Genomic DNA, 27,989 nt, shown 5'->3' with positions numbered 1-27,989 from the left:
TATCGGGATCTGGCCCGCCTTTCCCGTTTAGTAAGGGCGGTGCGGTGTGAGCCCCGGAAGTACTCGTCGCCTGAGAGGAGTTCTGGTTAGGAAGGCGAGGTTAGAGGTCGCGGGTGCAGAAAGCGTTCCTGCCGCTGGCCTATTCGCTATGTAGCGGAGGGGTAGGCACCCTCCGCCACGTTCTGGAAGGTTCTTGGGCTCGACTAGGGCAGTAGACCCAGGATTTCTAGTCCCCGGCTTCGGGTCCTTGCCGGCTGAGCGGAGCCGCCGCCGCCATGTTTGGCTGCTTGGTGGCGGGGAGGCTGGTGAGGATGGGGCCGGGTGGTCTCAGGGAGGGGGCAGGACGCCGAGGGCGAGGCCCCGGGAAGGGGAGGGTGCGTCGGTGCGCGGGATGCGGGGAAGCCCCCTCAACGTCTAGTTGACTGCTGAGAGTGTGAGGGTGGGCAGTGGGACGCTGGGATGTTCGCTCTCCTTTCCCCACAGCTCTTTTCAGAGTAGCAGTCACACCATTAGCTGCCATTTATCGAGTGTGCATTATCTTAGGCAATGCGCGCCTTTTGTCTGTTCCTAGTCATCTCAGCCATCCATGTAGCGCTTATTTGGCACTGCAAACTTAACCGTCACTCGTGAGATGGTGGTTCTCATTCTCATTTTGCAGTTGAGGAACTAAAGCTCAGTTGGCAGTATAAATACTCGCCTGAGCTCATAAAGTGAATTCGAGGTAAATGTGTTTGAATCTAGTCTGTAGCGTCCTGTTTGTCGAAGATGAAGGTACTCGGGCAAAGTATAACTGCTGGGTCCTTTTGGAAGAGCCCTAATAAAAATATGCTTAACGTAATTGGAAATGGGCTGATAGAAACGCCTGGAACTTAAAGCGTGAGCGATATCTGTGATGACCCCAGAAGGAGCGTGAGCAGTGAATTTCCTTATTGGTAAAAAGAGGTAACCTTCCGAATTGTTAGGTAAATGAATTAAGTACCTGGGATTGTTCCGGAAGAATCTGGAGGGTGAATCTTGCTTGCCTCCGTAGAAGCCACTCAGAAATCCATTTCAGACCTGATTCCTTTCACCTAGAATTCTTTCTCTTTATTTTTTTCTCCCTGCTTTATTAAATGTTGCAGCCCCTTTGTTGAATTTTTTCATCAATTTTTGATAATGTAGTGTGTACACAGTTCTAAGGAACCACAGAGATAAATTGGAGATGGCTATCCTCAGAAGATTTATTGTCTGTCCCTTGAATGACTGGGAGGCCCCTTTTGGTGATGGTGGTGATTGATAATATTGGTGGGATAACTTTGTATTGCTTCTGCTCCGGATAGGAAGAATGAAAGGACCAGCCTGGGATTGAGTGTGGGACGAATTTCGTTAACGAATAACGTTTAAAATGTGTGTGTTTTTCTAAAGAATAGAAAGGCCCTATGGAATCCGTGTTGTCTACTAATTTGGAAGGAATTTAGTTATAGCAGTGCCTGTGTCTATTTACCTAACACCTAACCTACATAATGGATATACAGTAGGGGTTCCTTCATGACAAGATTTTCTTTGACGGTGTTTGACTTTTTAATTCTGGAGTATTTGAACATGTTAATCAAAATGAAGGGCAAATAGACCTAGTGATGCCTCAACGTTTAACTACATTATTCTTTGACTAGAAAAATTCACCAAATCTAAAGTTATGGACTCAGTAAAAGATGTACCCTTTTTCCTAAGGTCGAGGATTAGAGTGTCATAATACAGATTAACAGAATGTCTGGTGCCTTTGACAGAGTTGACATTTAAGAAATATTTATTTTACCTGATGGTTATTTCAAGACTTGTAGATACCATGATTTTATGTGCCTTTTAAGATTATGCATGCCAAAAACTGGTAAAATTGAATTTAATACTAATAGGCATTTTGGTTTATATTTATGTTCTTTCTTCCTTTGTTTTATTCTCTGTATTTAAACTGGAGGGTTTAATAATTTGGGGGTTACAAATATTTTTCAGTGAGTAGGCAAAATGACAAATAATGAATCTGCAAATAATGAGGATTGACTGTAATAACTTCTGAATTGCTTACCCATTTTAATTACCCGAGGTTCTTTACCTTCAAACTAGAAGATAAAGCTTTGGTGCATGGTGTTTTGAACAACCTTTCATTTTTATAACATTCTGAAGCTGTAGTGATTTATTTATGTAAGTAAAATCCTTTCAGGGCACTTCTGAAATAATTTAGTTATGTTTTTGAAAGATTACATTCATTAAGTCATTTTAAGGCTAAATGTATATTTTTAGATTTTTCTATTAAAATAAGCACTCTTTTTGGTGTATTTGGTAATTCCATAGATTATCAGATTGATCCAATGTTATACTTGATATAATGACTATAATTGACTATATTTGGTAACAGAGCTTACAGCAATACTAAAAGGGCTATAGAAACTTATCAAACTATTTCACTAAGGCGAGTTTCTTATATTCTAGGTGCAAACAGCTGCACAGCAAGTGGCAGAGGATAAGTTTGTTTTTGACTTGCCTGATTATGAAAATATCAACCATGTTGTGGTTTTTATGCTGGGAACAGTCCCATTTCCTGAGGGAATGGGAGGATCTGTCTACTTTTCCTATCCTGATTCAAATGGAATGCCAGTATGGCAACTCCTAGGATTTGTCACAAATGGGAAACCAAGTGCCATCTTCAAAATTTCAGGTCTTAAATCTGGTAAGAATAATATATTAAAACAGTTTCATAATTAAACTTTTTTCTTAAATAGCATAACACAGAATGTGGCTTTTTTTACTTTTTATTATATTTTTCTGATTGCTGAAGTAATATGTAACATTATTTAAAAAAAAAAAAAAAAAATCGGGGACTTCCCTGGCAGTCCAGTAGTTAAGACTCCATGCTTCCACTGCAGAGGGCACAGGTTCCATCCCTGGTCAGGGAACTAAGATCCTGCATGCTGTGAGCATGGCACGGCCGGAAAAAAAAAAATCAGATGGTACTGACACATTTGAAAAATGGTAAGTGAAGAGACCTTACACTTACACTCCCATCCATCCTCTGCCTCTGGAGAGAACCACTCACTGTGGTTTTCTTTGTATGCTATATACCTTTGTAAAGGGATTTTTCTGAATTAGTGGGTGTTTTAATAAAAATGAGAGGAATCTTCTCATAATTTGTAATATGCACATCAGTGTTTAAATAAACAGATAAACCAAGGAGACTTGTATAGGAAATACAATGAGAGTCCTTTTTTTCTACGAAGATCTTTTGAGCTCTTAGATTTGATTACCCCTTCAGTGTTCTTCTGTTGGTTGTATTGACATTGCAGGTGTTAGATCTTACAGGGACAATCCTTGCTTTGATGCTTGAAAGTATTTTGTTTAGAAATTGAGAATGATACTAGGTAGCATTTACTCCCATTGAATATCTGGTTCCTTTGAAAGTCTAGATAAAAACAGACATGAAAAGTCTTAGATTATAAATATGTGTTCTCCTGGAAATAGTCTGTAACGTCCAAGGCAAAGTTATATTTAGGTAACATGTTTATATATTTAACAAACATTTTGATATCTACTATAATGATTAAGTTCTTGCCTGAGATCACTCATATTCTTACAAAGGAAGATAGTTCTATGGACCAATATTTAGAAGGGTGAAAAGTAATTGCGGATGTTTGTACAAAGTGCTGAGAGAGAATAGGTAAGGGACAATTAACTCTTAAGTAGGTTGGGGAAAATTTCTGGGAGGAGATGATATTGGACCTTTTGAGAAGATAAGTAGGAGTCTGTCAGGCCTGTGAGAGGCCTATTGGGCATTCTTTTCTAGGTAGAGGTAATATGGGTATAATGATGAAAGTTTGAAATCGTGGTATGCTCAGAACGGCACAAGTTATGGTGTATAGGATAGGCAGGCACGGATCATGAAAAGCTGAAAAGCTTATGTATCCCACTGACTCATTTGAATTTAATAGGCTAGCAATTTTTAACATGCTTAGATCACAGACCTATTTGATAGTGTCATAAAAAGTATGTGTAATATAATATAAACATAATGTAAATACTAAAAAGTTTGCATGTACTCTGAAGCCCATCCATGTGTCCCTCCCCATAAAGAACTGTCCCTGTATGTGTAGAGGAGGCAGTGAACAATTTCAAGTAAGGGAATGATATGATCAAATTTAATTTTTATCCTGAGGACTGTGAAGAATGAACTGGAGCAGTTCTGGCCAGATGATGAACTGTTAGCTGCTGTTATTTATGTAGTTGGAATTCTACAAGAAGAAATGGGAAAGAATAATATTTAAAGCTAAAAATTGTTGAGATTGATGGTAAATACTAATCTCTAGATTTAAGAACCAGGACAGATTCTTACAGTCCTTCTCAGTGGGGGTTCACTGAGAGAATTATCCCTAATCCCTAAGGCAGTGGTTCTTAAAGCATGAATCCCTGACCAGCAGCATCAGCATTAACTGGAAACTTGTTAGAAATGCAAATTTGTGGTAGGACCCCAGACCTACTGAATCAGAAAACTTGGATGGAATCCAAGTATTTAAATAGGTTCCCTAGGTGTTTTTGTTGCCTTCTGAAGTTTGAGAATCATTGTCCTAGGGCATCCACCGTATGTAATGAATTAATACTTGTACATATAGCATGGTATTAGTTCTGAATAGTCTTTGGGAGAATTAAGAAAATAGTCATTATCAAATCACTTTTTCTCTTTTCTGTAGCTGTGCCTAAATAGAAAAAATAAGTAGAAAAAAAATGTGGACAACTCAATACACTTTAGTGAAGTTAAATATATAGAGAAAGTAATAAAGACACCAGAGAGAGAAAACAAGTCATTAATAACTGAACAGCAATGAGTCAGTTTAGCATATTTATCAACAGCATGAATAGAGGTCAAAAGTCAATAGATGAGTATCTTCAAAGTGCCAAGGAAAAATAAAATAACCCTCAAAGCTATCATTGTAAAGTGAAGGAGAAATAAATGTGTTTTCATGTGGAGATGTAGAGTTTACTACTAATAGACCATTACTGAAAGAACTACTGAAGGTAGTTGTACTTTAATAGGAAGGAACTGAATCCCTGAATGTAGAAGGGTATGCCAGACTCAAAGTTAGCAAAGAAATTGGTAAACATATAGACAAATCAGGACAACTTGATTACATAAAACAATACAATAAATAAATGCACAAGAATTAAATACTGTACTGGAAAACAGTGCATATGACAGGAGGGGTAGTGATCTGAGTAAGCTTTCTGAGGTCCTGTGGTTTAGAAAGAGTAATAAAATTGATTCTACTTTCAAGTAATCCTGTTAAAATTTTAAGGAAAACTTAAAAAAAAAAAGAAAGAAAACGACAGAAAAATACATGGTATGTGAAAAACAAAATGAGATGGTAGAAATAATTTCACATATATCAGTTATCAAAATAAATCTAAACCTACTAAACTTACCAGAGAAAGCATGGAGACTCCAGGATGGGATTTTTTTTTTAAGGCAGCAAACTAATAATTATAGTGATGTTTATCAGTAACATGTCTAACACAAGGAACCTCCCAAAAAGCTGTCATAGGTGTGTTTTAGAAAAATGGGACTAAGGCAAAAGCATTATCAAGGATTAAGAGGTTCATTCCCTAGGAATGAAATAATTCACTAGGAAGACTTAAATATTTCTCGGAAAAAGTGAATGTCATGAATTTGTGTGTATATAAAACATAACTTCAAATATATAAAAAAATTGACTTTACAATGATAAGTGGACAACCTTACAATCAATATTTTTTTTTTTGCGATACGCGGGCCTCTCACTGTTGTGGCCTCTCCCGTTGCGGAGCACAGGCTCCGCACGCGCAGGCTCAGCGGCCATGGCTCACGGGCCCAGCCACTCCATAGCATGTGGGATCTTCCCGGACCGGGGCACGAACCCGTGTCCCCTGCATCGGCAGGTGGACTCTCAACCACTGCGCCACCAGGGAAGCCCTCTATGTATTCTTGATACAAGTTATTTATAAGATATGTGATTTGACATGTTTTTCTAGTTTTTGGATTGTCTTTTCTCTTTATGGTGTCTTTTATAGAGCATATGTTTTTGTGTGTTTTTTTGTTTTGTTTTTCTGCAGACATCTTGTTTATTGATTTGTTCCCTTGCATCTTTTTAAAAATTATTTTATTGAAGTATAGTTGATTTACTTAGAGCATGTTTTTAATTTCAGTGAAGTTCAGTTTTTCAGTTTGTTCTTCTCTGGATTGTGCTTTTAGTGTTGTGTCTAAGAAATCTTTGCCTAACCCAAGGTTACAAAAGTGTTCTCCTAGATGGTTTTAGTTTTAGATTTTACATTTGTATCTGGGATCCAATTTGAATGAATTTTCGTATTTAGTGCGAGGTATGGATTGAACTTCGAATTTTTTTTTTCCGCAAGTGGATATCAAACTGTTCCAACACCATTTGTTGAAAAGAGAAAGTAATGTATAGATGTTTATATGAATATATATTGATTTAAAAATGAAAGAGAAATGGAAATAGATACTGTTATACAGTTTTTTAATCAAATTACTAGTTGGAAAGCATGCTAGAAAATTAAATGGATACTGGTAGATATTAATAGTCATAAGCGATATAGGCAGAGGAGCAACTAACTTGGGACGAGAGAGAGATTTTTGGTTTGGGTGTGAGGAACCTTTGGAACATGATAGCGATGCCTTAAACATAAAGTGGTGGGTTTTGTTTGTACAGCAGTAGGCTAGTAGCCAGCCAACTATTAACCTTTGCATAGTGGGACAGTGCAGGCTTATTTTGTACCCAGACTCATAGGCATTGATTAAGGTTAATATTGGCCACCATCTAGTATACCAGGACCCACTGGTTGTTTTTGGAGACATACTAATTAAATTGTCAGTTTAATTGTCCTTACCTTACCTTACCTTCTCTTCTCTTTGCTCTAGCTTTGCCAACATTTTGAGTAGGGAAAGGGGTGCAACATCTCTTTTTCATTTATGATCATCACTATATTCCGTGGAAATAGTGAAAAGTGCTTTCTTCTGTCATTTTTGCACTGCCTTCGGCTGTCTTTTCCCTTTTCTCTGTGACACCCAAAACGTTGGGGGCAGTGGGCATAACATTCTGAGATCATAAAAACCCAGACATTTCCTTATTGTGTTATCTCATCCAATCTGGAGAAAATTCAGCAATCAAAAATGAGTTAATACAGTTGCTCTAACCAAAACTTTAACAATAATAATTACTCAGTGACATATTTTCTGTGGAGTTAGCTAAAACAGTCCAAAATCCAGTCCCAGAGTAATACTTAATCCATTATGGGAAAATGGATTTATTTCCATTATGATAAAAGTAATTCTTTTATTCTCCTGCCTTTTAAAAAATAAATTATTTCTCATCATTTCCATTATAACATGGTTTTTGATAGCTTTTATCTATGAAAACAAAATGAAATTTCAAGGCACTATTTTTAATGAGTAAAGCACAATGCTTTATTAGAGGAAAAACAGCTTAAAATATTTAGAGACTTATTGATTATCAACATTAAACAAATGATAAAATGTTGTTAAAATGTTTTGGGTGGTTCTTTCCTAGTGTGTTTGGAAAATGCGCTTTTCGGATGTTTAAAGTATTAGAATTCTTAATTTATACAGAGAAGATTAGACTTTTTATTCATATTAGGGAATTTTGTATTATTGACATATAAGAATAGGTGGACTTGTAATGGATTTATATTTCTGAACCTTTGAGATGCCCTTTATAAGTTTTATTACATTGAGCAAACCTAGCTAACTAGCATATCAGGGTGGAAGAGAGACTTGCTGAAGTAACTTTAGGCAGTTGTGATTGAACTGAGAATTTATTAAGTAAGAAATCTAGAAGAATTTTATGGGAGTAGGGAGGGTAGACGGTTAGTTGAAGTGAAGCAAATTTCATGTTAAACTTTGGCAGTGTTTGGTTCTCTGCTGGTTGATGAACAGATTTCTTAATTTTGCACAGAAAGGTTTTGGTCAGAGAGAGAGAATTGCTCTCTTGAGAGAATTGCAGTTGGTAGGACATCTTAAAACAAGTTACTGTGAGTTTTATTTTGTTTGAGAGGAGATTCTTTGTGGCTCTTGGGTTCTGAAAAGGAGTTATACAATGAATATACTTTTCGGCTGATGATGGAACAATCTGGGGTGATGGTTGAGAATTAGGATGGGACTAAACTTGAAAATATAGAAGGGAGGGTTTGATGTTAAGAAACAAGAAGAAACTTCCCTTCTTCCTTCCTCCCTCCATGGGATCTAGAAATCCTAAAAAAAAGTAAATAAATAAAAGGCACAAGCTTAGATACAGTTTGGTGGTTAGAGACTTGGGGAAGTTTAAATGAGTCTCTTGCAATTTTTATCTTTAGATGCTGTGCTTGGTGTTTAGTGCGGAAGAGACATTTAATCAAAAACTTAGTAAAAATCATGAAATACTGGGAGTATTATATAAAGAGATTTTTTGCTTTACAGAAATTGTATGCAAACTCAAATTAGCACATAAAAGGGAATATTAACAAAATTAAAATTTGTTTGTATGGAACTTGTATTTTAAAAAGTGGGTAATTATATGTCTTTTGCTATATCATGATTTTTAAGTTGTCTGTTTACATTGTGAATGCTTGGGAAATATACTAGAAATTACTCTAGACATTTCCATTAAACAAGTTACAGAAGAAAAAAATACTTGCTTATGTAAAGACTTTGTTGTATATCAACTTCATTCTTAGCACATACATTTCAAATTGATGACTGCTTTCATTTAGGGTCTCCGTATCTGTGGATGAATATTAAGATCACTCCAAGACAGTATTCAAAGGAAGCAGGTTACTGAGCTAATTGAAAGTGGCTCTATAGAAGATTAGACTGGAGCATGCACCTGAAGTATGAATAGGTTTGGATGGGATGGAAGTGGGAGGATGGGAATTGCATTTGGAAATCATCAGTCATGAAAGTAGTAGTATACACTGCACCTTCAAGTGACAGTGAGGAGGAGACTTTTAAAGGTAGCTTGATAGACTTCTATTTGGGACGTGTGGGGCGAGGGGTAAGGTTTAAAGGTAAAGTGGAGCTGTTGTGTGCTGGTTATGCTATGGGGGGTTTACTTTTTTTTCTGGTAGGCAAGTGTTTGAGCAAGAGAATGATACTTTAAAAAAATGATGTTTTAGTAAAATCATTGTCTAGGATGGGTTGGAGAATCTTGTTGAGATTAGAGCCAGAGCAGCCAATTAGGAAGATTTTATAATGTTTGAAGGATGAAGGAAAGGGTAACATTGAATATCTGCTCATGCAATGCATTGTACTAGGCTTTCATGTGTATTATATATTTAATCTTTATTATTAGCTTCTGGTTTTCAAGAGACTGGATGTCAGAGAAATTAAATATTTTGCTAGCATTTGGTGTTGTCATACAATTGATTTTTGTATATTGACTTTGTATCCTGGAGGATGAAGGAAGGGGTAACACATTGAATATCTTGCTAAACTCCCTTATTAATAGTTCTAGTTGCATCCTAGAATTTTCTATATAGATGATCGTAACATCTATGAAAAAGACTTTCATAGATTTGAAAGACTTTCTTTCCAATTTTTTGCCAAATTTTATGTCTTTTATTTCTTTTTATTGCCTTATTGCATTGCCCAGCCCTTTGAGCATCATGTTGAATAGAAGTAGTAAGGGTGCAGTGAGGCAAGAAAAAGAAAAGAAACATAACAGTTGTTCTCTCTTCCTCTGTTTTATGAGTGTCTATGATTGGAAATGAATTGCCCCTTTCATCAATATGAAATACCGAAAAGAAACATAACAGTTGTTCTCTCTTCCTCTGTTTTATGAGTGTCTAAGATTGAAAATGAATTGCCCCTTTCATCAATATGAAATACCATTTATTATGGTAATGCTTCTGTCTTGAAGTCTACTTTGTCTAAAATTTATGTAGCTTCTCCAGTGTTCTTTCTCTCCAGTGACATGCTGTATTTTTCCTGTATTTTTACTTTGAGATAAATCTATGTATCTCTTGTAAACAGTATATAGTTAGGTGCTGCCTTTTTTTTTGACCTCTGTCTCTGCCTTTTAAATTAGGTGGTTAGACCATTAATATTCAATGTTACTGATATGGTTAGGTTTAAGTTTTTATCTTGGGTTTTTTTTTTTCCACCTTCTTTTGGATCGAGTATTTTTAAAATCCATATTTCTTCTATTGGGTTTTTACTTTTACCTTTGCATTTTTTTTAGTGGTTCCTCTATGGATTATTATATGAATCGTTAACTTTTTACACTGTACCATGAATTAATATTAACAAAATAAACATCTGTATTTGACAACTATGAACCTGGATTTGGTCATTTTTATTGCGTGTCATCTCCACTTTTCCTTGCTATGTCAGCCCACTTAGTGAAATTCTGAATATAAATGAAAACTTTAGGGCAAAAATCACATTTTGGTAATTTATTTTGAATTAAAAATATTTATCTCCATTCTCATCATCTTCATACTGAAGTTAAACATTGCATCTCTTAGTAGCATGTGGGAGAATCAGATATGTGTAATAGGAAGCCAAAAGATCTCTTATAAATACTCTACATTTTTTCCCCAAAGTTCAGAATTTTCACATCCTTCAGAGTTGAATAGCAGAGGCAAAAGGATTATTTGCTCACCTTTGCTTTGTCTTAATCTCATCCAGAGAAACATTTCATGGTTTGTACTGGGAATTTTCTCAGTGGACTGCATCTTTCATTTTCTTAATGAAGTCTTTTGGGAGATAGGCTGCTTTTTTGATGTATGTCCATTTTTGATGTATGTCCATCTCATTAACACAAAAGGTATCTGTAATTAGAATTAGAAACTCATTTTCCACATAATTTTAGTATTTCTTTCTAGTTCTATGATATTAAGTATTATCAGGTCTCACAGTACTTTTTGAATTTTTTTCACAGTAATTTTGGAAAGTTTTTCTTAAAATTTCTTACCTGAGTTCTGAAGTTGATATCTAGCCTTAGTAGCATTATTAAACTGTAAGATGCACAAAAAAACTCAGCATTCATATAGTAGGTCAGCTGAATGCTGGTGTTCACTTATAACAACTTAAGCATCTGTTAAAACCTGTTATATATGAATAATGAGATGCCAGGTAATGTTAACATGAGCACACTATCTTTTAAATTAAGGTTTAAATTTTTAATTCTGAACTCGGAAGGTGGAAGCAGTTTCTTTTACCAAAAATATGTAACTGAAAGAATTTATATTATTCATATTTATACATGTTTATATGCATATGTCTGTCAAAGGTAATTATTTGTAGAGTTCATATCCTATTTGAAGAGTTTGTTTAAGCCACATCCACATATTCTTTCATACACATACTTAAGTTCAACTTAAAACCTTCCTTTTCTCTGTAGGTTAACTATTTTAAAGTGTTTCAAGATACAATGAGGAAATGGCTCAGTGCCTCAGTCAGGGAGAATTCCAGTGACATCTACAGTGGAGAATTATGTGGAGAATGGGCAACGGAAGAGGCCAAGATTGGAATAGCAGGTGGGGGAGTAGGACATTAGGTCAGATATAATGAAAACACTTATGTGGAACTTAAATACTTTTTTGTGTGTCTTTAGCACTTTAGTATGTGATTGTACTTAATAGAAGAATAAGAAATAGTTGATTAAATTACCTGTGCTATAAAGAGGGATTATATATTTATATGAATAAAATAGAGTAATGAATGCGGTAGAGCTTTGTAGAATACTCTTGTTATGAGAAAAGGCTGATACTTTGTGTTTTAGGCACCTGAACTATGCACCTTATATTGGGGTTTTACCTTTTTTTTGTTTTTTATTTTTTTGGCCAGGGCCCTACTGTGAGGTAGTGTTAGTTTGGAATGAAATTCTAAAAGTATCACTTTTGATACTTAAAAAAATTTTTGCATTAGGGAATTAGAGCAACTTTATTTTGAAATAATTTTAAAATTAGAGAAAAATTACGAGAATAGTGTAAAGAATTTTTTATATTCTCCCATATTCATTAATTTCGTTACTCTTTATCATTCTCTGGATATTTTTTTTTCCTGAAACTTTTGAGAGTAAGTTGTAGATATCATACCCCCTTACTCCTAAATAAATCAGCATACATTTCCTAGAACAAGGATATTCTTTTATAATCACAGTATAATGATCAAATTCAACAAATTTAACATTAATACAATACCTTGTCTGATATACATTCTACATTAAAGTTTTGCCAGTTTTCCCAATAATGCCTTTTATAGCAGTTTCCTGCTCCCTCCATCTAGGGTCCAGTCAGTATTGTACATTGCATTTAATTGTCACACTTCTTTAGTCTTTAATCTGACACATTGCTCAGCCTTTCTTTGTCTTTCATGGCAGTGACATTAAAAATATCTATGAAAAGAAGGCTTAGCACCAAAAAGGAATTTTTAAGAAATGTTAAAATTAGAGTTTGTCATAAATCATCACTTAACTTTCTTCTTTATAGTTCTGCTCTTTTCTTTTTGGGTTTGCTGCCATATTTTAATGTCATTGCTTTGGCTTCTACACATGACATATACAGTCTCTCATTTTATCTAGCTCAGTTGCCAAGAAGAAACTTTTAAACTTATTCTAGTTTTCATTTTAAGATTGGGTTGAGCTTGTCAAGGGGATTAGAAAGGACAAAACAACACCTCAAGATGCTACTATTAGTCTGTTTGCATGCGGTGGAACTAGAGCCAGAATGGGAACCTTTTACTTCCTGATGTTTCTTGATTTCCTTTCTTGAATGGCTTATTGTGAAGTAAGTAATGAATAAAAAGCAGTTAAGAGTTCATACTACAGAATTTGTTGTAAACAGGTAGGATAATGGACGGGAATGAGCATCAACCTTGGAGTTTGCTAGACCCGTTTGAATCCCAGTGATACTCATGACTAGCTGGGTAGTCTTGACCAAGTTCTTTAAGCCTTAGAAGAGAATCCAGGTAAAACGGGGATAATAATACCTACAGTGCATGTGTTTTGCGGAGCATTAGAGATAATGCAAAATGCATAATAGTGCCTGGCACGTAGTTGGTGCTCAAGGAATGGTTATTACGTTTTTATAAAATCATAGAAAGACAGCTCTAGGAGGGAATCTTAAAAATCACCCGGATAATGAAATCTATTCAGAAAGGTTAAGTAATTGTTACTGACTTATTAGAGTGTAAGCTCCTTGAGAGTAGGGACTGTTTGTGTATCTTTTACCTTGTGTTCTTTAGCGTGTATAGAGCACAGTGATGGACTTTAGATACTTGGTAAATATTGATAGTTTAAATACATTTCAGACAAACAAATTCTAGACATATTACAATGTCTGGTAAGTTATTTTTGTCTGGTTTAAAGTACTTATTATTGATAGACCTTTGGAAGTCACATAGCTCTTAGAATATGCATGAGTAAAAAATGTAATTTCAGGCTTGTCAGGCTATCAATAGAAATAAAGCAGAGGTTTTAAGGATATATATATATATACATATATATATATATATACACACACACACACATACATGATTTCTAAATATTTATATTCAATACTAAGAGGATTTTCAGCAGGCATAATTAAGTTGTTTTTCTGTAGCTTTTTAGCATATGTCATGTTCAAATGCCACTTCATAGTGAATTGCTTATTTTTGGCATAACAGTTTTCTTTAGTCTTCATCCCAGCTGCTATGCACACCAAAAGTATCTTAACCAGTGGACTCACTTTTAGTTTTTTGGTTTCTTTTTGGGGGCACTTATAACTCTTAGAAAGATTGATATTTCATGAGTTTTATTCTTCTGTAGAGGTCTTCCAGAGAAAACATTTACTTATATATTTTTTAAACTCATTCTATCTTGCAGTTACCATATGGGTCCACTGGACCATTTTATAAATTTAATGTGCATTTGAGGATATTAGTGATCTTATTTTGTCTATATCTTGAAACATTTTGCTGTTTCATCCAAGGAATTATTTCATCATTTCTCATTAATTCTCAACTATGGAAGAAAAGAAAGGCTGAAACAATAAGAAAAAGGAAAAATGATGGAATTACTTGAAGCAGAGGTTGGCAAACATTTTTGTAAAGCTTAAGATAGTAAATATTCTAGGCTTTGTGTACTACATATGGCCTCTGTGACATATTCTTCTCTAAACAACCTTAAAAATGTGAAAACTATTGTATGACCTATCCTAGGTCATACAAAAACAGGTTATGGGCCAGATTTAGCATGTGCACCTTAGTTTGCTATTGCCTTATCCTATGGTTTTCATATTGCATTGTCCAAAGGATTATGTCATGTTTCAAGAAGTATAAAAGGAGACTGGAGACACCATCTTCATTGTCTGCTTTTTGCTTTTATTGGACAGAATTAGGAATTAATAATTTTTCATATTTTGTTCATGATGACAAAGAGAAGAAAATTGACAGGGGAACAAGTTTCACAATTTTGTGTGAATCAGAAAATGAATACAGGGACTTCCCTGGTGGCACAGTGGTTAAGAATCTGCCTGCCAATTCAGGGGACACGGGTTGGAGCCCTGGTCTGGGAAGATCCCACATGCTGCGGAGCAACTAAGCCCGTGAGCCACAACTACTGAGCCTGTGCTCTAGAGCCCGCGAGCCACAACTACTGAGCCCGTGTGCCACAAGTACTGAAGCCTGCGTGCCTAGAGCCCATGCTCTGCAACAAGAGAAGCCACTGCAGTGAGAAACCTGCACACCACAACGAAGAGTAGTACCCACTTGCCGCAACTAGAGAAAGCCCGTGCGCAGCAACGTAGACCCAACACAGCCAAAAATAAATAAATAAATTTATTAAAGAAAATGAATACAATGAGGCAGATAGCAGCATTCTAGACTCATGATGGTGGTGAAGTTGATCATATAAGCAAAATCTCAAGATTGAATCTTCAGATGATGGTCTCTTAGGTGAATTTTCTCAAATAAAAAAATGGATGATTGAACAGTATATTTCTAAGGGCCAAAAGAAAATATGGTATTCTTATCCATTTAGTCATTCAGCAAGGAGGAATTAATCACGTAGTATTTTGTGACAAAATCTTGGACATGTGGTAAAAGGATGTGTGCTGGTATTCTTTCATCTCTTACGTTTGGTCTCCAAATTTGACTGGATACAGTTTGTAAGTGGACATTGCTGAAAGTGGGTGTGTATAGAAAGGTGATGAGAAGATAATGTAGAAATGAATGAAACTAATTGGATTGATTATTCTAAATAATGTTTATAAGTCTGAAAATGACAATGTTTTGCAAATTACAGATCAAAGAGGGTAGCCATTCTTTCTTCAATAAATTATGAGCCATTAAAATTTTCAAAATTTCAAGGTTTCAAGTATTGCACTTTGACAATGCAACTGCCAGAAGAAAGACCAGAAGTGATGATAAGCTCGAATCTATTAGAGATCCACATTTATTAGTGACATTTGAGGAACAGTTGTATTCAGAGAACGTGGCCCATTTTGGCTATTTATAACTTAAAAACCAGGCAAATGTGGGAAATCTGGAATGGATGTTTGAGTTTGCTGTACTTTAGTACGTACGAAAATTCTAATAAAGTTTTTTAATATCTCTTCATTCTTTTGAACATTTTTTTGTGAAATGAAGTGTATATAGTTTTAAAAAGAGTCACACCCAGATAGTAAATGATGATGACTGCTTTTCCTTGTATACTGACAGTAAAGCACTAGTTTCCTATAGGATTTTCTCCTCTGAGTTGTGTTAGGCTAGTGAAGAGGGATACTTTGAGAAACAACCTTAAAAGATTTGCTGCTGCTTTTACTATTGGAATGTTACTGAGAACTTTTTGTAATGTATGTTTTTTTTTAAAGACCAGGTCAGATGTTTTACTTTCCCTGCTGTTTTTGTTTTTTAATTTTTTGGTTATAAGACTCAGTGTAACTGATCATGTTTATCTTTTTACTTTGGCTGTCAAGAATTCATATCCAAAATTAAACACTCACTGTAAGTTTGTACATTATGTTCCAATGTTTCTTTCCAATATTATATGGTTTGCAAACAAGAACCTATGTACTTGGAGGGTACCAATTACTCTGTCAAGCCCGTTTTGAGAATAAGATTGACTAAAGGAATGGTTTAACTGCACAGTGGATTTCTTTGAAAATATAGATTAAAGATTACTGAAGACTGAGGGTTTTTTTGTTTTTCCCATCTTAAGTTGTCTTAGTCCCAGAGAGCTTTAAAATGAAAGAGAATATTTCCTTAGCCCCAGTTTTTACAACAGATCTTAGAGAGTTTTCCTTAGGGCTTCACTTATTTGCCAAGAGCTTGTGTGTGATAAAGGATGGAGGTTAGAGATGACAGGGCTTTCTGCTTGGGCCGATCACTCTCTGGGTAGTTACAACTAAGGCAGTAGTAGGTTGTATTGAACTACTTTCCTTGATTGAGATCATTGGAGCCTGTTATACAGGCAAATAGCAGTACATTTTCTGGACTTAGCATAATTCTAGGTTTAAAACAATTAAAAGGATGGAGTAAGGAACTCCAGAAGTTCATCCCTCCATAAAAGCAACAACAGCAAAAACTGGCAAAAACTCTCAGAATCAACTTTTTCAGGACTCTGGAAACTAACCAAAGGCTTGTCGCAACCAGAGGGACATTTAATCAAGAAAAAACACTGAATCTCTGTAAGAACGGTGAGCTTTGTGGTAGTTAATCTACCCTGCTCCCAACTCTTGTTCCTCAGCTCAGTGGTAGCCTTGAAAATAACAGACCATGTTCTTGGTACTGGTACTGATACCAGAGGGAGCAGAATGGACCTTATTCACAATTAATTGTAATTAACTTGTTTTGTTCTGTGGTTCCCTGGAAGACTGATTTAAAAGGCTCACCTTTATCTCTTTTAACTTGGAACTCTTCCACTGCTAAAATGACTTTCTGCATATGTTTGTCAAAAATGTTTACAGGTAAATGTATTAGTCACTGCTGCCTGAGGCAGTGACAACAGTTGGGGCAAATAACAGACTAACCAAAAAGCTTGGAAGGAAAGGCTGGGAATAAGATACTTTGGGGAACAAGGGTTTTGAAATTCTCCTGGGGATTCCTGGGAATCTAAAAGACCACATGGGTGTCCAGGGCTGTGCACATGCTTGGGAAAGACCTAAGAAGGTTCTAAGCTCTTCCTGCTGGCTGACCTTGAAGGCATGAGTATTTTTTAAAATAAATTTTATTTATTTATTTATTTATGACTGCATTGGGTCTTTGTTGCTGTGCAGGGGCTTTCTCTAGTTGTGGTGAGCGGGGGCTACTCCTTGTAGTGGTGTGCGGGCTTCTCATTGCAGTGGCTTCTCTTGTTGCAGAGCACAGGCTCTAGGCGTGCAGCCTTCAGTAGTTGTGGCATGTGGGCTTCAGTAGTTGTGGCACACGGGCTTAGTTGCTCCGTGGCATGCGGGATCTTCCCGGACCAGGGCTCGAACCCGTGTCCCCTGCACTGGCAGGCGGATTCTTAACCACTGTACAACAAGGGAAGCCCAAAGGCGTGAGCATTGAAGGCATGTCTCAACACATAAAGCCTACCTGCAAACACTGGGAGAATTTTTTGGTTCCAGGCTTCTAAGGAAATCTCTTTCCATTCACTAGCTAACCACTAACCTAATAGAACAGAGACTTCAGTGGTCACAAATGACAAAAAATACAGACTTTATAGTATTAGTTCAGAAAAATCATTAAACAAGGAAACAGCCACAATAAACAGTATCAATAAACCCTAAGGAGAGGTGAAATATCTGATTGCTGGAGTTGCCACATTATTCAATATCCAGTTTTCAACAAAATGCTATGAAGCATGCAAGAAACAAGGCCCTTTCACAGAATAAATGAATAGAAACTGTTCCTAAGAAGTATAGACATTGGACTTAATAGTCAAAGACTTTAAGGAAGCTGTCTCAAATATTCTTGAAGAGCTAAAGGAAATCAGGAGAATGATGTATCATCAAATAGAAGATACCAATAGAAAAAAATTTTTAAGGAAATAAGTTATGGAGTGGAAAAGTACAGTAACTGAAATGAAAATTTGACTAGAGGGTTTCAGAAGCAGATTTGAGTAGGTGCAAAAAAGAATCAGTGAATTTGAAGATAGGTAAAATACCTAATTTGAAGAGCAGAAAGGAAAAAGAATGAAAAATGAACAGAGCCTTAGAGACCTGTGAGACACCATCAGGCATGCCAACATATGCATAATGGGAGTCCCAGAAGAAGAGGAGAGAAGGGGTAGAAAGAATATTTGAAGAAATAATTGCCCTAAAACTCTAAATTTGATGAAAAACATTAATCTACACACTTAAGTAGCTCAAACTCAAGTAGGATAAACTTCACTCCAAGACATGATAAACTGCCAAAGACAGAGCATCTTGAAAGTGGCAGGAGAAGCAGCTCATCACATACAAGGGTCCTTACTAGATTATGGCTGATTTCTCATCAGAAACATTTAGACCAGAGGCAGTGGGATGACATATTTAAAGTACTGAAAGAAAAAAGGTCAATCAAGAATTATCTAGCCATCAGAAATGGAGAAATGAAGACATTCCCAGATAAACAGAAATTGGAATAGTGGCTAGAGGACTTACCCTATTGGAAATGCTAAAGGGAGTCCTTCAGGCTGAAATGAGAGGACCTGGGATAGTAATTCGAATTCATGTTAAGTAAAAAAGAACACAGCTAAAGGTGACTATACAGGTAATTATGAAAGCCTTAATACATACTTTGTAACTTTGCTTTTTTTCCTATCTGATATAAAAGACAATGGCATAAAACAAAAACTCTTAAGTCTGCTTATGGGCATACTAGGTATAAAGATGTAATTAGTGACAACAATATAAGGGAGAGAAGCAGTTACATAGGAGCAAAAGTTTTTGTATACTATTGAAATTAAATTGGTATTAATCCAAACTAGAGTTGTTCTATTTTAAGATGTTAATTGTAATCACCAGTGCAACCATTTAAAGATTATAATAAAAAAATATATATATAATAAAGGAAATGATAAGGGAATTAAAATGGTACACTGGCAAGTATCTATTTAACATGAAATTCAGCCCTTCAATTAAAAGGTAGAGATTTTCAGAATGGATTAAAAAACATGGTACAGCTATTGATTCAAAGATATAAATTGGTTGAAAGTAAAGGATGAAAAAAATTATGCAAACCGAAACCAAAGGGTCAGTCTATCAAAAAGATACAATTACAAACTTTTGTGTACCTAATAGAGCCTCATGAAGCAGAAGTAGAGTTGAAAGGAGAAATAATCAGTTCAACAGTAATAGTTGGAAACTTCAATACCTTACTTTCAGTATGGACAGAACAACTAGACAGAGGATCATCAAGGAAACAGAAGACTTGAAAAACACTATAAACCAACTAGACCTAATAGACTTATGTAGAACATTCTATGCAACAAAAGCAGAATATACATTCTTCTCAAGTGCCTATGGAACATTTCCTTGAATAGCTGTATGTTAGGCCACAAAACAAGTCTTAGTATATTTTAAAAGATTGAAATCATGCAAAGTATCTTCTCCGACCACATTGATAGAAATTAGAAGTAACAGAAGTAAACCTGGAAAATTCACAAATATGTGGAAATTAAGTAAAACAAATAATTTCAAAATACCAAAAATATCTTAAACCAGTCATGTTTAGTGAAGTGTGTGTATTTTTAAAGCACAGAAAAATACAGTTATGTTTGTATTCATATGCTTGAAAATTTAATGAGTCTTGATACTTGCAGTAAGTGTTCTAGTTATTAGGGATGTGTGTTGTCCTAGAGTTCTGTAGTATTTGTTTAGACATAGTCATATAAAAAGCAGATAAATCAAAAATCTATTCATTGTATGATTTTTTTTTTCTTAGACTATTCTGATTATGTCTTATGTGGATTAATAAAACTGGTCTATTTTTTCATGTATAAGTTAGCTGACACTTAGAGGCTCAGATATATCAAATACACATTTGATATATTTTATATATTTATGATGTATTATATATTTTACTTGTAAATAAATATATTGTAAAGGCGAAAATTACTATTTTCCGAATAAGCTGCAAATTCCTTTATTGCTTATTTGATAACAGATCATCAGGTGTTGAGTGGGGTGATTTATGACATTTAGTAAAATATGCCATGTCGTTATCAGTATTAATGGCAATGAAATCTCTTTAGTGGAATAATCAGAAAATATTAAAACTAATTCTAAAAATTTTTTTAAATATCCTTCCCTCAGAGTTAGCATTGAGAATCTGTTATCTAGTTAATGCTCATTTATTTTTCTCTTATTCTCTTAATTTCCATTTCTAGCTGCAATAATTTTGTAAGTTTTAGAAAAGTAACAGCTATTTTTCTGGTGAGGAAAATTTTGGTTTTCTTAATTATTTGTTAATACGGTAAAAGCTAGGCATCCTTTTACATTTATCTGAGAAGAGACAAACTTTCATGTAACAGAACTTTTTAGTGCATATAGATCAGAGGCTCTTCACATATTTATATTTTATTATTATTATTATTATTTTTTAATTTATTTTTTGCGGTACACGGGCCTCTCACTGTTGTGGCCTCTCCCGTTGCGGAGCACAGGCTCCGGACGCACAGGCTCAGCGGCCATGGCTCACGGGCGCAGCTGCTCTGCGCCATGTGGGATCTTCCCGGACCGGAGCACGAATCCGTGTCCCCTGCATCGGCAGGCGGACTCTCAACCACTGCGCCACCAGGGAAGCCCCACATATTTATAAAGGAATTTGTGTGTATACAAGTTAAATTTAAAATATGTGGCACATGTTAATTTTTTTCAGGAGAAGGAAGCCAGCACCCTTTTGGAGCCATGAATATTGTCCGAACTCCATCTGTTGCTCAGATTGGAATTTCAGTGGAATTATTGGACAGTCTGGCTCAGCAGACTCCTGTAGGTAATGCTGCTGTGTCTTCAGTTGACTCATTTACTCAGGTAATGGAATGTACATTTCATTATTTTCTAAAATAATTTAAAAATCACATTCTGTACTCTAGAAATTAGCTTGGTGGTAGATAGAATTCATGTAAAAATGAAGGTAAACACATATGATACAAGTTATTGGCTTCCATGAATATTTTCAGTTTGTCTTCCTCTCTATAGGTATTTTAAAATTTATAAATGCTTTGGTGAGACTTAAGTTTTTATAGTGATAAAATAGCTCAAAGTGATTTTTTAAAATGGGTTTAAACATTAACTTTTCTTCTTTTCCTCCCACAGTTAGTATGCTAGGCTGTGAGTATACAGTTGTAAACCTGATGAGCAAGATCCTTGTCCTCGTGGAGCTTAAAGTGACACAATTCCATAAGGGTTGACTTTTAACCTGTCTGGCAGAGGCCTGAAGGGGAGAATGATCTAGGCAGAGTTATAGCTATTACAAAGGCCCTGTTATGTTTGAAGAATAAAGTGAAACTTTGTGTCTGGGGTAGAGTGAACGAGGGTGAGAGATGGGAGATGAGGTTGGAGATTATGGGGGAGGTGGCTGCAGGATAAATCATATGCGACCTCATTGGCTTTTGTAAAGACTTTGGTTTATATTCTGTTTGGAAGAGAAAACATAAGAGAGTTTTGAGCAGGAGAGTAATATGATCTAACTTACATTTTTAAAGGATCACTTTTGCATCTTTGGAGAGAAACTGTAGTGAGGCAGAGAGGGAAGGAGGAAGATCAGTTAGGAGGCTCTTGTGAAAATCTAGGTGAGAGATTTTAATGACTTGAACCAGGAAGTATGGGGAAGTAGAAATGGAGGTGATGAAAAGTAGTTGATTTCTGGAGATAATTTGAAGATGGGGCCAATGGTGTTTCATGGTGTGGATCACATGTGAGGTCTGAGATAGAGACATCAACTATGGCTCCAAGGGTGTTGGATCCAGGAACAAGAACACAGGAATATTGTGAAAAGAACAAGTATGGGCTGGGAGTGGAATCAGGAGTTGAATTTTGATTGCACTATGTTTGGGATGCCTGTTAGATACCCAGCTGGAGAAGACAAGCTTAGAGTTCAAGAGAAGTAAAAATTTGGGAGTCATCAGTGTAGAGGTGGTATTTAAAGTTGGGAAGGGGATGTGATCACTGAGAAGTAACTGTAAATAGAAAAATTGGCCAGTGACAGAGCTTGGGGCCATTTCAAAGTTGAGACGCTTAAGGGATAAGGAGAAATGAAAGGAGCAGCCTGAAGTAGGAGGAGACCCCAAAAGTGCTGTTTTGGAAGCCAAGCGAAGACTGGATTTTAAGAAGGAAGAAGTGATCAGTAGTATTCACTGCTGATGGGTCAAGTAAGATGAAGGCTAAGAATTAACCATTGGATTCAGCAAGGTAAAAGTTATTAAAGATTTTGACAAGAGTTCATAGAGGTGGAAAGGGTGTTTGCAGCGAGGTTGAGTGAATTGGAGAGGAGGAAATGGAAACAGTGAATATAGATGACTCTTGACGAGTGTTGTCATAAAGGACAGCAGGTGAATGGTCTGGTTGCTTGAGGGGGCTATGGGGACAAGGAATTTTTTTTTCTTTCTGTTTTTAATCGGTGATATTATATCATGTTTGACAGGAATGAAGCATTAGTGAGAGAAAAATTGATGATGCAGGCGAGCGGGGAGGCTTGTGAAAGTGGTGTCCTTGAGTAGGAAATAAGACCGTATTGGGAGGTTTTCGATAGGATAATGGACAGTGTTTATAGTAATGGATATATGGGCACAGACAGACACAGGAGGTTGGTAAATGTGCTGATGAGAAGTTGTGCAAGTTCTCTCTCGATTCCTTCTCTTTGCTCAGTGAAATAGGAAGCAAGGTCATCAGCTAAGATTGAGGGGAAAAGAAGTATTGGAAATCTAAACCAAAAGGATTATTAAACAAGTCCTCTAGGAGAGGAGGAGGGTGAATGGACTAGAGAAACCTTCTGGGCTTGCTAGGAAGCACATTTTTGAGGATTGTGGCCATGAATTTAAGCGCCGACTTGTCATATGATCTCTTGAGAATGGGCCAAATTAAAGAATGGCAGAATCTGGGTGTTAAAAATTTTGTCAGTAATTAAAAAAAATAAACTATACTGAAAAAAGCAAGTTGTAAAACAATACTTATAGTGTCCCATATAGATTGTATTTGAAAAATGTCTGGAAAATACATGACAAAGTGATGTTATCCCTGGAGAGGGGCAAGAAGACTTTTTACTCTATAATTATAAGTTATTTGAGCTTTTTAATGAAGCATATGTATTTTATTAAATGTTTTATTATGAAATATTTTAATATATAGAAAAGTGCATTCCACAAATATTTATTGTATACCTATTGTGTGCGAGGCATTTTTTAAGAACAAACAGATAAAAATAGGTAGACAAAATAATACCCATCCTTACAGAGCTCTCTTTATAGTGGGGTATATTTGAAGACTTCCACCTAGATTTAACTGTTACATTTTGCTATATTTGCTACTAATTAAAAAATTATATAAAGTGTTACAGATACAGCCCACTGCTCTCTGCTTCTCGTCTTCCCTTTCCTCTCCAGGTAGCTACTCTTCTAACTTTATATATCTTTCCTATCTGTATTTTACTACTTAAAAAATTTTTCATATTTGTTCACAAAACATGTATAGTACTATTTGTATATGTGTTTTTAAACGTGTTTCTAATTTATGCTCTTAGTTATTCTTACTTCACTTTAGTTTTTATCAGTAGTACATGGTTTAGAAAATCAAATAGTTTTACATGTAAAACAGCTGTCCTCTATTATACCTTTTATATTCTGCTTTATTCTGCCTCTCAGCAGCAGTCACTTTCAACCTCCCCCTCATTTTTTTTCCCTCCTTCTTGTATTTATTTCCATGTGTCAGAAGAAACTTGATTAATCTTTCTTTATTAATTTATTTATTATAGGTATTTTCCATTGACTTACCGATACATAACATGATTTAGCTCTCTTAATCCGCTGTTCTCCAAAATACACAGATATCTTTTCTCCCCACCTTTCCAATATAGATTTTCATTAAGTTAGTATTCAAAGTTTTCAGTATTATGACCTGGTAAATGTTTTTCAAAACTGAGCCATGTGTAGTGCTATGATTATATTTCTTGTTCTGTATAACTTTTCATTTATCCTGGTTAATAAATTTCTCATTTTTTTCCTTTGCATGGATTTCTGTATTTCCATTTCTAATAATTTATGCCCAAACTCTGCCAATTGTAAATTCCCATTCAATATATTTAAATATAGCAATTTAAAATTTGTCTTGGAAACATTTCTCTTGGAACTCTCTTTTTTGTTCCACTGTGGACTGATTATTCTCTTGGTCTGTTGCATAGCTGTTGTTAAGGTATTGTTTTCTTTCACCGTTACTCCAGAAATTCCTTTTATTTCTCTTCTGTGTTGAATCCCTTTTTTTCTGGTTCTTCTATTTTTACTTCTTGTTATTTACCCTTTCGTATGTTTTTAAAATGGATATAAATGTTTGTATCATACTGCACAAACTTCTACAACTTACTGTTGTTCACTCAGCATTATTTTTAAAGATTTATCTGTGTTGATACATGGAATCGATTTAGTTTGTTTTAATTGTCATATGTCATATGTACGAATGAGCCGCAGTTTGTTTTTCCATTTCCAATGGTAGATGTTTTTATACGTTCTTAGTAATATTTATAAGACCTTAAATTTTTGCCAAACTTGATAGGTGAAATTAGAATATTACTATTGTTTTGGGGGTTTTTTTTGGACTGTTGGTGAAGTTGAGCATCTTTTCAGATTTTTGGCCTGCATTTGTTTTTTCTTTTATAGGAATTGACTGTTTATATAATTTTCCCCAATTTTCTGTTGTATTATTTTTGGCACTTTTTAATTTTAGCTTTTTGGGAAAAGGCCTTTATGTGTTATGGATAATAATCCTTTGTTGTATATGTTGTAAATTTTTTCTCCTACCTTGTCTTTTAGTATTGTTTATGGTGTCTTTTGCATACAGACATATTTTTCTGTAGACAAATTTTATCAGTTGTTTCCTTTATGATTTGTGGGTTTTTTGTATTTGAGAAATTCTTCCCTATGCTGATATGTAAAGATGTTATGTTCTCTTATAGTTCTTAAGGCTTTTAATGTTTTACTTTTTGAATTGTGTTTGTGTGTGGTATGGGAAGGGATCTAAACTCATTTTCCCCCCTATGGAAAACTAGTTCTAGTCCCATTAAATGAATAGTTAGTCCACATTTTTTTTTATTCTGAATAATAGCATCTTTGTCATATATCATGTGTCACATATGCTTAGGTTTGTTCCTGGGCTCTCTCCTTTATTCCAGTTAGTTTATTTGCCTGTCCCTTTGCCAGGAAAAATCTTAATATCTGGAAGGCCAAGTCCCTCCTCCTAGTCATCAAAATAGGCTTAGGTATTTTTCATAATAATTTTAGTATCAGCTTGTCAAGTGCCATGAAAAATCTTGTTGGAATTTAGTTGAAAATTACATTGGATTTATAGGTTTAATGTGCCTTTATCACATTAAGTATTCCCATCCATGAACATATTGTATCTTTCCACTCAACATGGTATATAAGTCCTTTCATTTGTTTTCTTTCTTATCTCTCAAGACAGTCTTAAAATATTTTCCACAAAAGTCTTACTATTAGCTTGTCTTAGCATTTCCCCTAGGTATCTTACAGACTTTGTTTCTGTCATGAATTGGATCTTCTTAAAGTTACATTTAAAAATTTTTCTTGCTTGTATGGAGGGTTGCTGTTGATTTTTTTTCTCCTGGTACTGATCTTTTAGTTAGTGATCTTATTGGTTCAACTCTGATATTGGTTCAAGTACCTTGACAGTAGAGTCTCTTGGACTAAACTACCTCGATATTATTAAATAAACAAAAACCCTAATAAGATGTTTCTTCCATGTAGAAAAGAGACAGCAAGAACCTTCATGGCTAGTTTTATGTTTTGGAGAAAGTGATGTTGGGAAGATTATTTTTGAGTGAATAAAAGGTAGTATTATCGTTAGTAGTTCATTAATTTTGGGGTTTAGTGCTTAAACCCATTTGATTCTCAAGAAATGTGAATCAGTTTACTTCTTGCTTCGACAAAGGAGTCTTGGAGGATGTTAGTGGATTTGCCCATTTGAGGGGCAGTGAGAATGAACAGACCAGGAAATAGAAATGAAATAGTGTTACCTTTCTCTTCTTTGTAATTGATGGTGAGTAACCAGTTGTTCCTTTTTTATACTTAAGTTTTTATCTTTCTGGTAAGAAAAAGACTTCTTGGATATGGTTACTATTTTATATGAGAAAATAGGTTGATTTGATGAGGGTGGTATTTGAGGAGAGGGGCATCTCCAAAGGTGGAGATAAAAGGAGATATTTTGAATGAAAAAACATTTTTTCTTTTTTTTCCCCAAAATGAATATGTTATAAACTTTAAAATATTTGATAATCATAGAAATTCTTTGAGATATAAAGAAAGTACTAAAGGCGGATTGTTACGATTTTGTGGCATAATGTCATTTTATGACTTGCCTTAATGTTCAGCATTAGATTGTCTCAGAACTCACAGTCCTTAAACCAAGTTAATATGACAACATTTTTAATTAAAAATATTAAGGTCTAAATGGAGTATTTAGTATAATCCATTAATCTATTTATTATTAACTTTTAGTTCACACAAAAGATGTTAGACAACTTCTACAATTTTGCTTCATCATTTGCTGTCTCTCAGGCCCAGATGACACCAAGTCCATCTGAAATGTTCATTCCGGCAAATGTGGTTCTGAAATGGTATGAGGCATTTTGTAGCTCTCATATTAAGGCTTCTAGTAACCTACAAAAAATGTGTGTTTTTTACTTGTGAATGTATTTCTTCTTTGACATTTAAACATATTCTTTTATTGTGGACATCAGAATACATTAACATTTGCATGCAATTAAAAAGTATGTATTTTAGAGTTCACATTAGGAATAATTTTTACCCCAAATAATATTTTGTTATATAGTAGCCATTTTGGCTTTATAAAGACAGGAAAATAAAATTGCTTATGTTTTAGGGACCACAGTTAAGGTCTGTACATTTTTTTATATTTTGAATTGTAAGTACTGTATATGAGGCTTGAAATATCAATGAACTTTTTTTTTCATAAGTAGAAAGTCTTGATCTAAAATAAACATGTATGAAACATCGGAGTGGTTTATACTGCACCCTGTACATGAATCTATTTCTTCAGCTTTTCTATGTTTCTGTTTTATAGATATTTCTTTTCACTTTGAATATCCCAGTGTTGGGGAGATACATAAGGAGAGTTTGCTGAGAAGTGGTAGCATGGTATAGCATGGATTGTACTAGAATGTATTAGGTTTGAGCTTTGTAATAATGTAGCTATGTGACCTTGAGCAAATTATTCTCATCTATGAAATGAGGGAGAAGGAGTTAGATTTCATTTTTTCTTAGGTCCCTTCTAGCTCTCAGATTTGCAAAAGATAAAAAAATTAATAAAATTTATTATGATTTGTGCTTTCTGATACAGCCAGTTAAATCACTATGCTTGCTGTCTTTTATAAATTAATAATTAAACTCCCAGATTAACTTTTAACTTTCTAAGTTTTTAATCTTAGCATTTTAGAAATGACATGTAAAGTTATTTGCTTTTTGATGAGTCATTTGTCACATTATGAAAGATTCTAATTAAATTTCTTATAAATATGTTTTTCTTTTGTAGGTATGAAAACTTTCAAAGACGACTAGCACAGAACCCTCTCTTTTGGAAAACATAATTTGAATAAAATAATTTTTAATGGATTCTGAAATTTGTCATGTTTTGAAGATAATCATTCTATTTGAAAGCATGAAGTCAAAAGGATCATGAAACCTAAGTTTAAAAACTGCTTAGTGACTATGAAGTTTAATTAAAATCTTTATAAAAAATTAAAAACATTGAAATATGAGAATATGTTCATCATTAATGACTTTTTTCCC

At 34.9% G+C, this 27,989-nt stretch overlaps 1 protein-coding gene across 4 annotated transcripts; it reads left to right on the top strand.

Moving 5' to 3' along the window:
* Window positions 1-62: 62 nt before the first annotated feature.
* HIKESHI (heat shock protein nuclear import factor hikeshi) lies at window positions 63-27,989 on the top strand. Of its 4 annotated transcripts, none has more exons than XM_082659841.1 (5): window positions 63-161; window positions 2,467-2,704; window positions 20,837-20,988; window positions 26,679-26,797; window positions 27,733-27,988. In XM_082659841.1, exons 2-5 carry the CDS (start codon window positions 2,554-2,556, stop codon window positions 27,785-27,787), a joined length of 477 nt encoding a protein of 158 aa, XP_082515967.1. In that variant the 5' UTR covers window positions 63-161; window positions 2,467-2,553; the 3' UTR covers window positions 27,788-27,988. The 4 variants fall into 4 exon arrangements, with proteins under 4 accessions (XP_082515967.1, XP_082515966.1, XP_082515965.1 ...); XM_082659840.1 differs by having other exon boundaries at window positions 69-305; window positions 26,739-26,797; window positions 27,733-27,989; XM_082659839.1 differs by having other exon boundaries at window positions 69-305.

Source organism: Grampus griseus (genome assembly GCF_964374135.1).
Source record: "Grampus griseus genome assembly, chromosome: 8".
Taxonomy (NCBI): Eukaryota; Metazoa; Chordata; class Mammalia; order Artiodactyla; family Delphinidae; genus Grampus; species Grampus griseus.
Note: the sequence above shows the minus strand (reverse complement) of the source record. Positions and strands in the feature narration are given on the sequence as shown.

Coding starts and splice junctions, on each gene's coding strand:
- HIKESHI (XM_082659839.1), top strand. CDS start 276: ATGTTTGGCTGCTTGGTGGCGGGGAGGCTG. Junction 2,705..20,836: donor AATTTCAGGTCTTAAATCTG/GTAAGAATAATA, acceptor AATTTTTTTCAG/GAGAAGGAAGCCAGCACCCT. Junction 26,798..27,732: donor GCAAATGTGGTTCTGAAATG/GTATGAGGCATT, acceptor TTTCTTTTGTAG/GTATGAAAACTTTCAAAGAC.